The 13,778-nt window shown below is 37.8% G+C and overlaps 1 protein-coding gene across 2 annotated transcripts in view; it reads right to left on the reverse strand.

Annotated features, from left to right (window-relative positions):
• Nucleotides 1–13,759, reverse strand: part of LOC140062952 (telomere length regulation protein TEL2 homolog) — a 16,075-nt gene extending 2,316 nt beyond the window's left edge. The window contains exons 1-20 of one of the 2 annotated variants that reach the window (XM_072109347.1): nt 13,696–13,759; nt 9,171–9,538; nt 8,565–8,768; nt 8,392–8,477; nt 7,965–8,033; nt 7,612–7,759; nt 7,152–7,254; nt 6,748–6,816; nt 6,449–6,590; nt 5,718–5,937; nt 5,297–5,389; nt 4,883–4,971; nt 4,578–4,666; nt 4,189–4,305; nt 3,720–3,791; nt 3,330–3,503; nt 2,965–3,056; nt 1,362–1,461; nt 687–867; nt 43–125 (exon numbers count right to left, since the gene is read on the reverse strand). In XM_072109347.1, the coding sequence (XP_071965448.1) occupies nt 43–125; nt 687–867; nt 1,362–1,461; nt 2,965–3,056; nt 3,330–3,503; nt 3,720–3,791; nt 4,189–4,305; nt 4,578–4,666; nt 4,883–4,971; nt 5,297–5,389; nt 5,718–5,937; nt 6,449–6,590; nt 6,748–6,816; nt 7,152–7,254; nt 7,612–7,759; nt 7,965–8,033; nt 8,392–8,477; nt 8,565–8,768; nt 9,171–9,538 (2,499 nt within the window). In that variant the 5' untranslated portion in view covers nt 13,696–13,759. Of the gene's footprint in view, nt 1–42; nt 126–686; nt 868–1,361; nt 1,462–2,964; nt 3,057–3,329; nt 3,504–3,719; nt 3,792–4,188; nt 4,306–4,577; nt 4,667–4,882; nt 4,972–5,296; nt 5,390–5,717; nt 5,938–6,448; nt 6,591–6,747; nt 6,817–7,151; nt 7,255–7,611; nt 7,760–7,964; nt 8,034–8,391; nt 8,478–8,564; nt 8,769–9,170; nt 9,659–13,695 lie in introns of those variants that run through there. The other variant, XM_072109354.1, reaches the window with a different exon arrangement.
• Nucleotides 13,760–13,778: the final 19 nt, after the last annotated feature.

Here is a 13,778-nt window from a genome sequence, read left to right on the forward strand (position 1 = left end):
AAAGTTGCTATACTGTACAACATCCAAAAAGTCTTTACCAACCTTTTGCATGTTATAATCTAAAAGATCCCCAGCCTTAGCTGCTAGCTTGCAGCTCTCCACGTCTGTATCTTTACATAAAATGTCTAAATAAAAAAATGACACATAATGACAATCACAAACTTCTAGCTTACAAATACTATGAATACACTACTAAAGCATCATTTGTGGTATTAATATTGCCAAAAAATGTTTTATTTGATTTTAATAATGTTCAACTAGGGGTTCTATATACTGAGGCTGAATCCGGTTGTAGAACGAGTCTTCTCGGATAAGGACTATAAACTGTAGGTCCGGTGTACACATCTAGCTTGTGTGCACTTTAAAGAACCTAGTACATCTTTCGAGACGAGAGACTGATCACCAACTGGGCCCTCTGGGAGACCAGTCTTTGACTGAAGAGGTTACCCAGTATAAATATATATTTCAATCAATTTCAATCAATCAAATGCCTACATTCTGAATTATTAACATTTTCAATTACAAACACTGATGGGATATGTGTATATAAAATGTGACATGTTACTTAACTATCATTGCACCAAGAATCATTGATACAAATGACAATGTTATTTATGTTGATATATATCAGAAAGTTTTAGTATAAATTAATGCAATAACTTCAGTAGAACTAGTTAGTTACAAACCTTTAAGCCAATGTCTGCATTCCATAAGTTCATCCTGCATCTCATCCACCAGGATAAAGGATGGAACCGTTAGAAGCACCATGGAAAGGGCAAACAAGAGGCCTCTGCGTACAAAGGGTTGTGTGTGGTATCGCAACACCCATATTAGCTCAAGCAGACTCTTTGCCATTTGCCTCAACACCTAAGAAATGTACATGGTAGTTAAATCTATAATTTGTTCTTTATGAAAAAAGTATCTTGCAATTAAATGTATCACAGTAAAGTAGTGAGGAAATATATCTTGTGTAGTATGGATGTTGGCTGAATGGAAAAAAATATATTTTAAAGCATTACTAACAAATTTGATCAAATCTGGTGTTTTTTTTAAATGAGCATGAATACTTTTTTAGTAGAAATTACATGTATAAGCACATTTTATATAGATCTATATCTATCTATTTTTAATTTAGTTTTAATAGAAATAAAATCTGAGCAACTGACCCTTTCAACATGACAGTGGTAGTTCCATGATATAGGGTATAAGGCTTAGAAATTACTATCCAGTACTGAAGTTAACCTAATGTCCCATCTATTTGGTATCTGGGCTGACAGTGACTTGGACTGCAGCTGTGGAAAAGCCTACGAATAATGCTGTGTGATACGTGAATAGTGAATATAGTGAGAAATGAATCTTACTGGTGCATTCTCAGCTGATGAAATGATGATACCTAGAGTAAACAACAGCCGGCCAAGTAACAGAAAATCATCCCCTAGCATGTCCATTGTATTCATAGAACTATAACAACAAAAAAAGGATAACACCTATCTACTAGTATATACAGTACAGTATTTATGTGGTTGATGTGTGGCAAGCGCCATCACAGATTACCTCTAATGGATCTTAATTACGTAGCCATAACATCAGCAGGGGTTCGAGGCTCACTCACTTCATGGTTTTGGTGGTAGAACAAGTCTTCAGGGATAAGGACTATAAACTGTAGGTCCAGTGTACAACTGGGCCCTCTGGGAGACCAGTCTTTGACTGAAGAGGTCGGCCAGTATAAATAAAATATTTCAATTCACACAGGAACTTTGCGTCAAAAAAAAATTCATCGAAAAATGAATTATAGCCTATATTTATTCCTATTAAATAGGCATATTGCCAAGGCTAATATTCGATTTGTCCATAATGATTGCGTTTTGCCAGGAGTTTTCCATAATCTAACGCCAATTTTTAGGTCATATCATAATTGTGCGTATAGTTTTGTAGTAATTTATGGACGTTCCAAAAATAATTTGAACCATGTTATACCGGTAGCAGAGCAAAGTTTGCTTATTTCTGCAAATGTCCTGTCATTATGTTCTTTGTTTTATTTTGGAGTATGGTTTAAACAACACTTTTGTAAAGTTAATAGTGGATAAATAAAAATGAATTTTGGAAATTGTGGTTTTAACATCTGACTTTATTTTGCATTTAATTCAGAATAATACAATTTAACATTTTGCTCAGTATAGCTTCGGCCCCCGACCAGTGGCTCCTGGCAGCCCCCTGGCCCCTAGCCTACAGTTGCTCGCTTCGCTCGCAAAATACTTGGTTTCAAGAAAACCCCGCTGATGCATTCTGGCTACGGGCCTTGTATTACTGTATCAAAAGTACCTTCATCGCGGACTTCCCCCTGTGACGTTCGCATTGAACGGAAAAAAAATGTTATCCTATATTGTTAGTCGCGTATGTTTTATTACCGGCGGAACAATATAGGCTACAATCCTCTGTTTGCTAGCGCACTATAGAGTGAGTGACATTTCCGGTGAACTAGAGGTGCAATTTATCATGAATTTTACGTGCGAGAGTACCATTTGCGGCCATCTAGCAGTGTCATTTAACAATTTGCTTGCACAAACACTCAGGGTCTACAGGCCTGGAGTCTTTGGGCAACCCTTTTAAAATATTCCTGCGACCGCCTCTGATGTTAAGTATAATTAATGTTTATGAGTTGAATTGTGAAAATTTTCTATGAGTTGGAAAATTGACTGGGCCGGGAAGCTGGGACATTACAAAAGACAGTGTTCCAACTTCAGGTGTAGAGTAGAAAAGTTATAGACGGCGTGCACAGCAAGTTTATTTCCAAACGCAATCAGTTGACAACGTCACATGGAAATAATTCTCAAAATGTTTACAGAAAGCTGCATTACACTGCGACTTCTAAATCCCACATGATGCCTAATTGACCAAATTGCAAGAAGACAATTAGGTGTGTTATAAAATGAAATGACGGAAAAGAATGTGGACAATTCTTACTTGTCATATTGTCTAATTAATGGAAAGAAGAAGCAACCAGCATACTCTGCAAATCTATTCTCTTTTGGTTCTGGTGCTGGTTTCCTTGATCCCTGTGAAATGGAGTATAAAATTCAAGTGACCATAAACTACAGTTCACACCAATCTCCTCTCCAATCCTCTCAAACTTTGCACTAATACAGATATACACAGAAACATCAGTTTTTGCCTTTTAACTCCCTCTCCAATCCCCTCAGATTTTGCACGACACAGAAACATCAGTAAATTATTATTATTTTGGATATAAATGCCCTCTCGAATTTCTTCATACTTTTCACTATTACACACATACTTAAGTCCTTTTTATTTCAACAATGATTATTCACCTTGGAAAATCTTCTAGTTTTACTATCAATCCTCTTTTGAACAATATCTTTCCAATGCTCCGTTGTTGCCAGGCTTTTGTCAACGTTCCTAGAAACTGGGATGTTTTGATCTACATTTGTTTTATGTACTCCAGTATCAGGCTTGGATAACTGTTGAGATGCCTCAGCTAAAACCTAGCAAGAGAAAGTGATACAAATTTCTTAAGCCTTGTGATTGTTTGCCATGGATGTTTCAGGTTTCAATGTGGGTTGTTGAAGAGTGACATTTTAAATAATGAATAAGAAAGACAACACTGTATTTTAGAAATTGCATATTGAGAGTGTGGAATTTTAAAAAGATGTGGTTGCATTTTCTAGACTGTGTTAGTATATTATTAATTGTTTAATTACCTCCAACATGTCAAGCCTCTGTTTGATGTTGTAATTCCTGTCATAGAATTCTTTAGTCAGAACACCTGAAGCCTACGCAAGAAACACATTATTTCATTTTACAGTCTTATGATGCCAAGCACATTTTATATTACGCATACTTATAAATAAATACACCTATTATTATTATTAGCAGACTCTTTGCCATATGTACTTTATAGTTAAAACATGAAATGCATTTAAAGCATGGTCTATTAAAATTTCAGAAATTATATTTTTCCTCTCTTTATGAAAAAACTTGATAAGTTTACAAAGATTTAATTTATCAAAGTAGTGGGGAAATGTACCTTGTTTTGTATCAATGTCGGCAGATTTGAAGGCAACTTAGTATGAATAACCTAATATGAGTCACTTATTATTATAATTATTATCCTATAATGTTGGAACAAAACTGTAAACGTTAAAAAAATATACAACAAGTACAAATTACCAATTTCGGTGCTCTAACAGCTGCCGCCACCATGGCAGAATGGCGTAAATGAGAGAAATCTGTTGTGTTAAATCGATCTTCAATATGTAACATAATCCGCATATACTCAACACATACCTGTATAAATAATGTTGACATTTTGAGGTGAAATTGAATATAGCATAAAACAATATATGTTTATAATCTTCAAATCAGTCAAACCCTTATTAAGGGACACCTTCAGGATCAAATTGGAGGTTTTGTCATCCCACAGGATGGACAAACAATTTTACAATTTATTATGCTTATAAACTAAGTCTCATTTGAGGCTTAGGGAGTGGAGTTAAGCATTTTAACTAACAAGCTACAACTCCACTACAGGAACTACTGTAATACACTAACTAGAATACCTCATGAAAGTCTGGAGCAATGGAGACTAGATTAGCAACAACTTCTAAAGATGCCTCAAATAAATCAGGTTTGTCATGAGACATGAGTCCTACAAAAAAAGAAAGCAAAGTAAATCAGAAAACAAATTTGTCCGAGCACTATATTAGGGAGCTTCTGCTCTAACTGATGAACTAACTAGGTCATGTCAATCGATGTGTCGTTACCTGGACCTAGACTGTGTCAAGCAAGAAAACAATTAATGCCCATGCCCACAATTAATTAACATTGACATACTATGGTTTGGAAAGGTCCAATTGACTGTTACCTTTCATGCAGTCTCGAATGTACACTGGTGTCTGGACTGACCTTACTGGTGCATCACATGACATGTCATATGGTTCAAGGTCATCATCACTAAATCAAAGACAATATATCAAACATGTTAAAGAAAATAATCGAAACATACAAGTACCCCCAGTTTGCTATTATTTAGGCCTTTAGAAGACCACTATTCACAAGATAACTTTATTAAGACACTCTCCAGTGAAACAAACAAACGCCAAATTCCAACATTGTATACAACCAACACCTATTCAAGGGGACACCACTATCCAGTGATCCCAAATGTGTTTCTGTAATAGGGGTTTTACTTTATTTGTATACACTTTTATTTGTAAGTTTATTTAGTAATTAGATGGATGTCTGATAATAATGAGAAGTTTTAAACAAACTGACCAACCTATCTAATTCTTCTTCCACATTTATTTCTGATGAAGCTTCAGTGTTCTTCTTTTCAGATGTTTTTATAACATCTGGTTGTTTTGGTAGTAACCTATAATAAATCAGATGATAACATATACTTAGAATGTCATAATATATTGTTTGTTTTAAGATTTGGATGACAAAATCAATATGTTGATATCAAGTTTGCGGTACACAACATTGTGTATATAGTTCTGAAAAGAACTATTGAGAAACTTAACACATGGCGTACCTTAAACTTTATATCAACATATGTCATGGTTAAGCACAATAAATGCATCAAAAAATTACATTTTTATGAAAACAATTCATTAAAATTATTTAGTAAATTTCCATAACCTTTCATTATTTTCTCTGAAAGAGAGAAATGAAATCTATCATACAGATTATTACAATACCTCTGAGTCTCCTCTTTACTGGGTCTTTTTGGAGGGTGAAGTAAAGACTTAAATGCTGCTGTATCCACACCGTCTTCATACTCAAACTTGAGCGGATGACTTCCAGTGTCATCGACATGTTTGGTGAGGATCTCTGCAACCATCATACCGAGATGTCGCATATTTGGAATCGGAGATTGAAGATGGTGTTTCATACTATCCATCAACAGATTTAAGTATACTAAAATGTTAAAAATTTCCAAGGATATAAATTAGCATATTGTTGTCTTTTATACGTTCATGTTGACATTGCATTGTGTACAGTGCTTTGGTCTAATACCCCTTTCACACCAAAACCGAAGTTTTGCTTTTGATGTGAAAGGGGTATAAAATTGTCTATTTATCGAAATACCGTATTTATTCAATATAAACGCCCTATTTGGAATATTTTGTTGTGGTAATGCATAATGAAACGACACCTCTTATCCAGTTATGTGTAATTATCCTTTCACTTATTGTTGTTTTTTTTTCTTTAGCATTTTTTTGGTACCCTGAAACTAAAAGCCTCATTACTGTTTTTGTCCTGTTTCCGGTTCCTGTGTTGTCCTGTTTTCTTTTTCAGTTTTTATTGGGCTGCCTTATACAAGCTTCGCCTTTTTGGAATCTTATTTTAATCCTATTTACTGTTAATTTTTATTTACTATGAAATTATAAGAGAAATAAATGTTACTTTGATTGATTGATTGACATACCATCTTTATTTGCAGTGATTTCCATCTTATTATGATGACCAATTGCTATAACAATAGCCTTAGATATGTACAAATGTTGATCGTATGATGTATGTTTTACTGAACTCCCATCTGACCAGGTCTCAAGCAAACTTTTTAAAGTCTACAACATAAATACATCAAAGTACTGAATAAAATTATACATAGGGAGCCGCACTGACAGTGGGTTTCTTGCTTTTGTGACTCCTGTGCAGGCATGCCAAATGTATCATATATTTAAAAGCATAAAAAATAGAGATTGTCATGTGCAATATTATTACCTTTGAGAGTAATTTTCTTCTTTTCTCTGAACCTGCTAAATAACCAAATATATTTTGAAGAAACAAGTCCTGAAAAGTAAAGTTACAGAATATTAAGGAACGAATATGGAAAATGTAACTTAAATAATCCTCAGAGATAGGATAACGAGAATGGTGAGAGGTTATGTGGTCGATCCCATGTGTGTGTGTTCGTTTCTTTCTATATTTGTTAGTAAGCAGGATTAATCAAAAAGTTTTATAGCTGTATGGGAACACGTCATTACCTAGATGAAGGTTTATGCTCTCTGAGTGCCCTTCTAGTTTTTTATCCTAAGGATAGAATCTTGTTATTTGTTATGGCTTTTCTGTCAAGAGTACATTCACACATAGTGAAATAATTCCTCACTTAGCTCAAATAAACTTACCTCAGGATAATTCCTCAACAGGAGGAGTTTCTTCACTAAAAGTGTCTGTAATGTATTGCTTTCAATTACTAAATCTCCCAACAGGTTACCAAGAAAACCATACCTAAACAAAATATATACAGAGTATACAAACATACAATAAAAGTATAAAATAGTGTAATGAACTCAATACTTAGTAGGTACTTTTATATTTGTGACATCTGTTGCTATTATGATTGATTTCAATTGAAAACAATAAGCACTTGATAAGTAAATTTGTTTACACCCATTATCGCTTTTAGATGATATTTCCTACATACATTTTTATCTACAATCTTCATCGTTGTTAGGACATAGCGCGCTCTACTATTTTGTACCATTTATTCCTGTCGTGTGCCAGTGTAATACAATACAATACTGTTTTCAAGACATCCTGTATCATTTTTTCTTATAAATGTATAGTAAAAGATTATAATATTACCAAGGTGTCTTCTTTAGAAGTCCTATCACAAGTTTTTCTAAACATCTGTCAGGAACATTTAAGAACATTTGCTCACAGATTTTCTGCCACAAGAGACTGTCGTCAGAAAGATCAACTAATGAGGGCAGTATAGCATCCAGTAGTGTATCTAAAAAAAAGAATCTTGTTACTGTGAATGTTTCGTCTGTAAATTATTCTAATTTCAGTCAACAAAATATTTGGTTGAGTTTGTAAAACATTGTTGCTATGTTATCAGTTACATTTATAATATTAATTTAGAATAGAAAAGCTAAAAAATAGTATTATTCTGTTCTTTGATAATAAATAATTCTATTGAAACTAAGACCACAAACCTGTTTGACCATTTTGACAAATCCGTCCAATAAGAAGGCTTAAGAAAGCGATGGATAAACTCATACCATCTATCAAGAAAGAAAAAGAAAATTACTTTATATAAACTTGTTATACCAGTAGTTTCTGCCTAAGTAGGAAAGTAGAATACATACTTGATAGCCTGACCATTTTGTCTATGTATTTGCTGGTAGAACAGTCTTTGCAAGTGGCGAGAAATAAATGTATTAAGAAATGTAACATTTTTAAGACATCCTGGACGAGCAATGACTGGTCTTAGCATTTAACTTTATTCTTAGCAAGTGGTGTGAGAAATAAATAAACAAATAAGTAAATCTAACATATTTAAGACACGTACTGGATAAGCAACGACTAATCATTCAACATTATTCATAGGGTTGTGATATCAATATTAAACAAAATAGATACCTTGTAAATTGTGTTGTACTCTTGTTAAAACACACAGAATGTCTCCTGAAAGACTGGTGAAATATGGATGTGGGAAAAGTTCATGCCTATAAAAAATTCATGTTACAAGTTAAGTTGAAATTTTGACTACTGTATATAAGGACAATAGTACAATTATAAAAAGTATAACATACCGGAGTCGTTTCTTTAATGTGTTAGCAGCCCTGTCTGGTAATGAGATCATCAATGTTACAGCGCCCTCCCATTCTGTCTGTCGTTTGACATCTTCTGCATGACCCTTTGGTACAAAACACTGTTGCCAGATTATGTCTTCAAATTTGTGCCTATTTATAAACTCTGTCAATAAATATACACACTTGTCTTGCTTGAAACTTGGTCTGAAAATTAACAGAAACAACAGCTGGTACACATGATTTCTGCCTAAATATATCTCATAATTTATATTCGTGCTATGGAATTAATAAAGACCCAATATCATAAAATATTGATGTCATATAGTCATGTTACCGATTTACAAGAATAGGCTTTTCACAAATTTTCCCTATAAAACAAATCTAAAGGCCAAGTAAAACATGTGGCAAACCGCATTTGCATAATTTTGGCTCACATTTAAATTAATCTGTAAGCTGAAGAAATGCTGTTTCACTTTTTTCAGAATATTGGAGGAATATGGAGGAACCAGAGTTTTTCTTTGATATCAGATTCATGCCAGAGCCAATAAGTTGGTCAGAGACCACATTAACTAATATATGATATATAATATATATAATAAGCCTTACTTTGACTGTGTGAAAGCATGGCACAAACACACAAAAGCATCCAAAGGCCATCCTTCTAGAAAGAAGACATCAACATAGCATGACCAATCATCTTTTGTCAAAATTTGACTCCACTCTAGGCTAAAATTATCAATAAGCACTCCCAAAAAGTGTACATAATGCTCATTTTTAAACTCTTTACGGGCGGACGGAAGCAACACCTCGCCGATCCAGGTGCTTCCAGATTTATCCTCATGGTTGGGCAAGAGAATTGCCAGATACTGGAGCTTCTGCTTAATATCCGCAACATCAGTAGAAGTGTTTAAGGTGTTGGTGACATCTTTGACTTCTGTTCTAACAAGGATCTTTCCACTCTGACAAGTAGCCATCTACAAAAAAATATAATAATCAGGACTTTTTTCACGTGACTATCGGCATGATCCGTTGTGCATGTGATTTATTATTTTCAATGTGACATGCGTCTAATGTAAAGTTTGCTTATTGGCACGGTCGAAACAATTAATTTAACTGTTCTGATATCCTGTTGACTTTCGGCCGGTTTATTAATACTGCCCTCTTTATTTAGTCTTTAGCTAGGGTGGAAGAGGTGGCTGGGTGGTGGGGATAGTGTAGTAAATGCCCCTCCTAAATAATGTTTGAGCCTCCCAGCGTGACACAAGGTCATGTGACCTGTCTATGAAGAGTGGAGCAGTCTCTTTGGATTTGATTACCGATAGATGTACACGTGTGTTTTGTTCACCACTAATACTGCTCCTACTAGCTATTAAAGCTGGGCATCAGTCCCTGGAGCCCGGATTAAGGAAGGGAAAGCGTACATGCTCTGAGAACGCAGCAAGTGTAGCCGTACGCAAGTACTTAATAATAATTTTCTCAATTAAAGAAAACATAATAGAAAAAATTATTTCAGTTGTATTCTTGCATTGTTGTGGACGGCAAGCGTGTCCTCTATTGTGTGATCTTTTGGAGTGAGTGTTATAGCAACATCACCCCAAATAACATAGGAAATATAATAAGAGGCTCAGGAAAAAAAAGTTTATGAAGTTGATCGACGGAGACTTAGTATACAATTCTGGGTTAGAAATAGAGTTAAGTTATTCTTCTCCACATCCTAAAATGTCAGAAACCGGGCCAGTTCAAGAGAGATTGTCCCAGACAGGCCTGACAAGTTTGACAAATTGAGTCTGAAGGTGGACCCAACCAGTGGAGGCAGACATCACAGCAGGCGAGACTGAAAAACCGATTGTTATCAACAGAGTACGAGCCAACCGAGCCCTATACACCACTACGTCTACGTAAACCAAACTGAAGTGACAGCTGGTGTGGACACGGCTGCAGACCGGACAATATTCTTAGATAACGTCTAGTTTCTAAACCACATATTGTGGCCAAGCTTGTTTGGTGGTTTCGTTTGGGACCCAAGTACCAAGCGGCCATTGAGGTAACCCCGATGCAGGATGAGGTTCAACTGGAAGCAGCGACAGCCCAATGTGTGCAAACTAAAAAACCAGCAACGCAAGGACGCAGATAATCGCTCTGTCCTGCAGTGGTTAGAATGAAAGGATGGGCCCCCAGCCCGAGGACAAAGTTTCTTTGGCTGAACCGAGACCGCCTTCACTCATCCGACAATGGCATTCCATTCCTAAAGCAGGAAGATTCCGGTGAACGCCTCCTGGTACTACCAAAGGAATTGCAGTCACTCGCTTTGCGATTACACCACAACCTTCCTTCGGCTGGACACCAGGGCGTCGCCCGAGACCGAATTCCGAGTGGAAGAAAAGTTCTTCTAATAAGAAAACAGGTCGCAAAGGGCGTTACTCCTTGACCGAATTTCATGATGGGGGCACCCATGGAACGGGTACATATCAATTTCCTTGGGCCATTACCTAGAACCAACCGGGGCAATGCTTATGTTTTATGATGCTGAACCAATTCATAAAATGGGTTATTAAAGCCAGCCCACTTCCTTGTCAGACAACGGCAGTAATGGCATGAGCAGTGGTAGGGGACTTTTTCTCCCGCTTTAGCATGCCTTTAGCAATTTTTAAAGTGAATTGTTTAATGCTTTATTTTATTGCAGATCCACAAATTTGCAGCATCTCCTCCTGGCGAAACCAGTCTCACAGTGGTACGGAGTAGTTTAGGCCGAACACCCGGGTTGCGACAGAATGCACCAAGGCTTCAGGTGGGATAACTGATCCCCACCTCACATCCCGCCTTGCCGGAGGCGATGTAGCTCCTCTTCCGACTGATAAGAGGGAGGATTACAGAAAATGACAACACCCCCACTCAACTCTACCTGTTTGCTCGTCGGACCGGCTGGTTCAGCTTGTAGCACGTCTTTGAGTGTACCATGTTTAGATAACTTCAGATGGGAGCGCAGCTGATCGAGATGAAAATGAAGAGTCAAAGGCTCTTTGGCTTGTCGTCTTCTTGACTCCCTGCCATGAAGATGGAGACTGGTATCTCCTCTTGAAAGGAGCGCGTGAGAAGGTTGACGACCAGGTGGCAGTTTCGGGTAGAGTGGCAGCTGGCGACCAGCTGACCCATTTTAGTGAGGTCCATACGTTTGGCCAAGGACACCAGACCAGGGTTATTGATTGGCACAATACAAAACCCCTCCAGCGGTTTACCCCCTATTGCTGCTTGGAGTTCGTTCATCATCTCCAAAGTATGTTCCCTTCCAACGGCCTTCTCCTAGTTTAGGCGAGATATCAGGTTGTTGTCGGGCTGGCTCAGAATCTCCATGGCCCATTTCTGGAGTGCCCACAGTTTGGTCCTCGTTTTCCGCTCGGTCGACGGGTACCGGAAACATGGTGGAGTGTGTTGGCCCCACACATGCCACCTGATGGAATGCACAAATTCCTTGCCACATCCGAGAAATGGCCAACGTTTACACTCCTGGGTCGCCGGACAGGTTCAGGTGAGATGGTCGGCTCTGGCTCTCGGGCTCAGTCAGGGGCCACATCCATCTTGGCATGGCTTCAGTAGCTGCTGTAGGAGTCGGTGTTGTGGTGCACGGGACCTCAAGGAGTAACCGCTCCCTGCTGGACAAGGGCCACCATTCTCCATCCACCTTTTGTTATCTCCAAAATCAACCTACGGGAATAAAAAGCAATTATACCAATTGTGATGGAACTGCTCAGTCCCTGCATTTTGCGCATTTCTACTTGTCGATGTTCAGGGCATCCAGCGGTGGAAAATTCACGCAGGAGCCTTGTAGTGTCTGGATTGGGAGACTAAGGGAAAGCAAGGCATTATGGGTTAAGGTAGATCGATATAACCACATGGTTGGTAATCTGTATGTACACACAATGAAAGATGCAATAAAGACACATAAGATATAACAAGCCTTGGTACCAAACGTCCCAATAATCACCCTGAATCATAAATGATCCAGCCCAGGGTTTTTGACAGAAACAGTAAAGTGTGTACGGTGTGTAGCCAACGTCAGTGGTATCCGGATCTGTAAAAGATAAATTATAGTTAGTTAACCACCCGGTCGTGACAAGGCTTGAGTTTGTCATGGTTCAAGACCATTACTCTGTTTCTCAGCTTGACCACAAGCAGTCCCGGGCTAAGTATTTGAATGATGCCTGGCCCCTTCCAAGGAGGACACAGCTTTTTGCACTTACTGGCTATTGCCTAGCACATATACCTTATCCCCGCGAGCATAGGAGAGGGTGAGAACACAAAGATCGTAGACCCTTTTCATGTGTTGCTGTGTCTCCCTACGGGTGGTCCTGGCCTTGTGGGCTTCTTGGAAGGCTAACCACATAGCTGTCGGGTGTCTGTCCATGTGGGGTGCCACCCGCTGCAAACATGCGGTCAGCGGGAAGGTTGATTTCCCGTCCAAGCATCAGCATGTTGGGGGTGTGCCCAGTTGAGCGGTTGACCCTTGCCTGGAGGACTCCGGTTAGCTGTTCAGTCTTTAGCACATGACACTAGATCACAAGACTTAGCCCTTATAAAACAGGGGGAAGTGCAGCGGAACAGTCTCTTTGGATTTGATTACCGATGATATATGTACATGTGTGTTTTGATCACCGCTAATACTACTACTACTAGCTATTAAAGCTAGGTATCATCGGTCCCTGGAGCCCAGATTAATCCGTGCAGACACAACAAAGGAACGGAAACAGTACGTGCTCTGAGCTATGCTGCGTTCTATTGTTTAGCCGTATGCGGAATTGCGGCCGAATCTTATTATAGTACTGTCATTATCGTGCCAACGTGTGACCTATATGACAGACAACGAGAGTAGCCCCTCTATACAGATAAGCCACTCCTTGCATCAATCATACTCACTCGGAGAATCACAACAATAGGCTAGTACTGTCTGTAGTAGTAATATATAGGCTAGGCCTACCTAGGCCTAGATACTAATAATAATATTAATAAAATATTACTGTGAATAAGAAGCTAGCTTTTGTGTGTGGGCTAGCGTAGTTACTAAGGTATACACTATCTAGACTACATTAGCGGTAGGCTAGGAGTTATATATGGAGTACAATTTCCTTATTATTACTAAATAAAAAAATATTCATCAGCAACAAAATTGACAAGATTTTAGCAGACGACCAAAAACAACATGCTTTTCTATTTTTATTA

Source organism: Antedon mediterranea, chromosome 1 (genome assembly GCF_964355755.1).
Source record: "Antedon mediterranea chromosome 1, ecAntMedi1.1, whole genome shotgun sequence".
Taxonomy (NCBI): Eukaryota; Metazoa; Echinodermata; class Crinoidea; order Comatulida; family Antedonidae; genus Antedon; species Antedon mediterranea.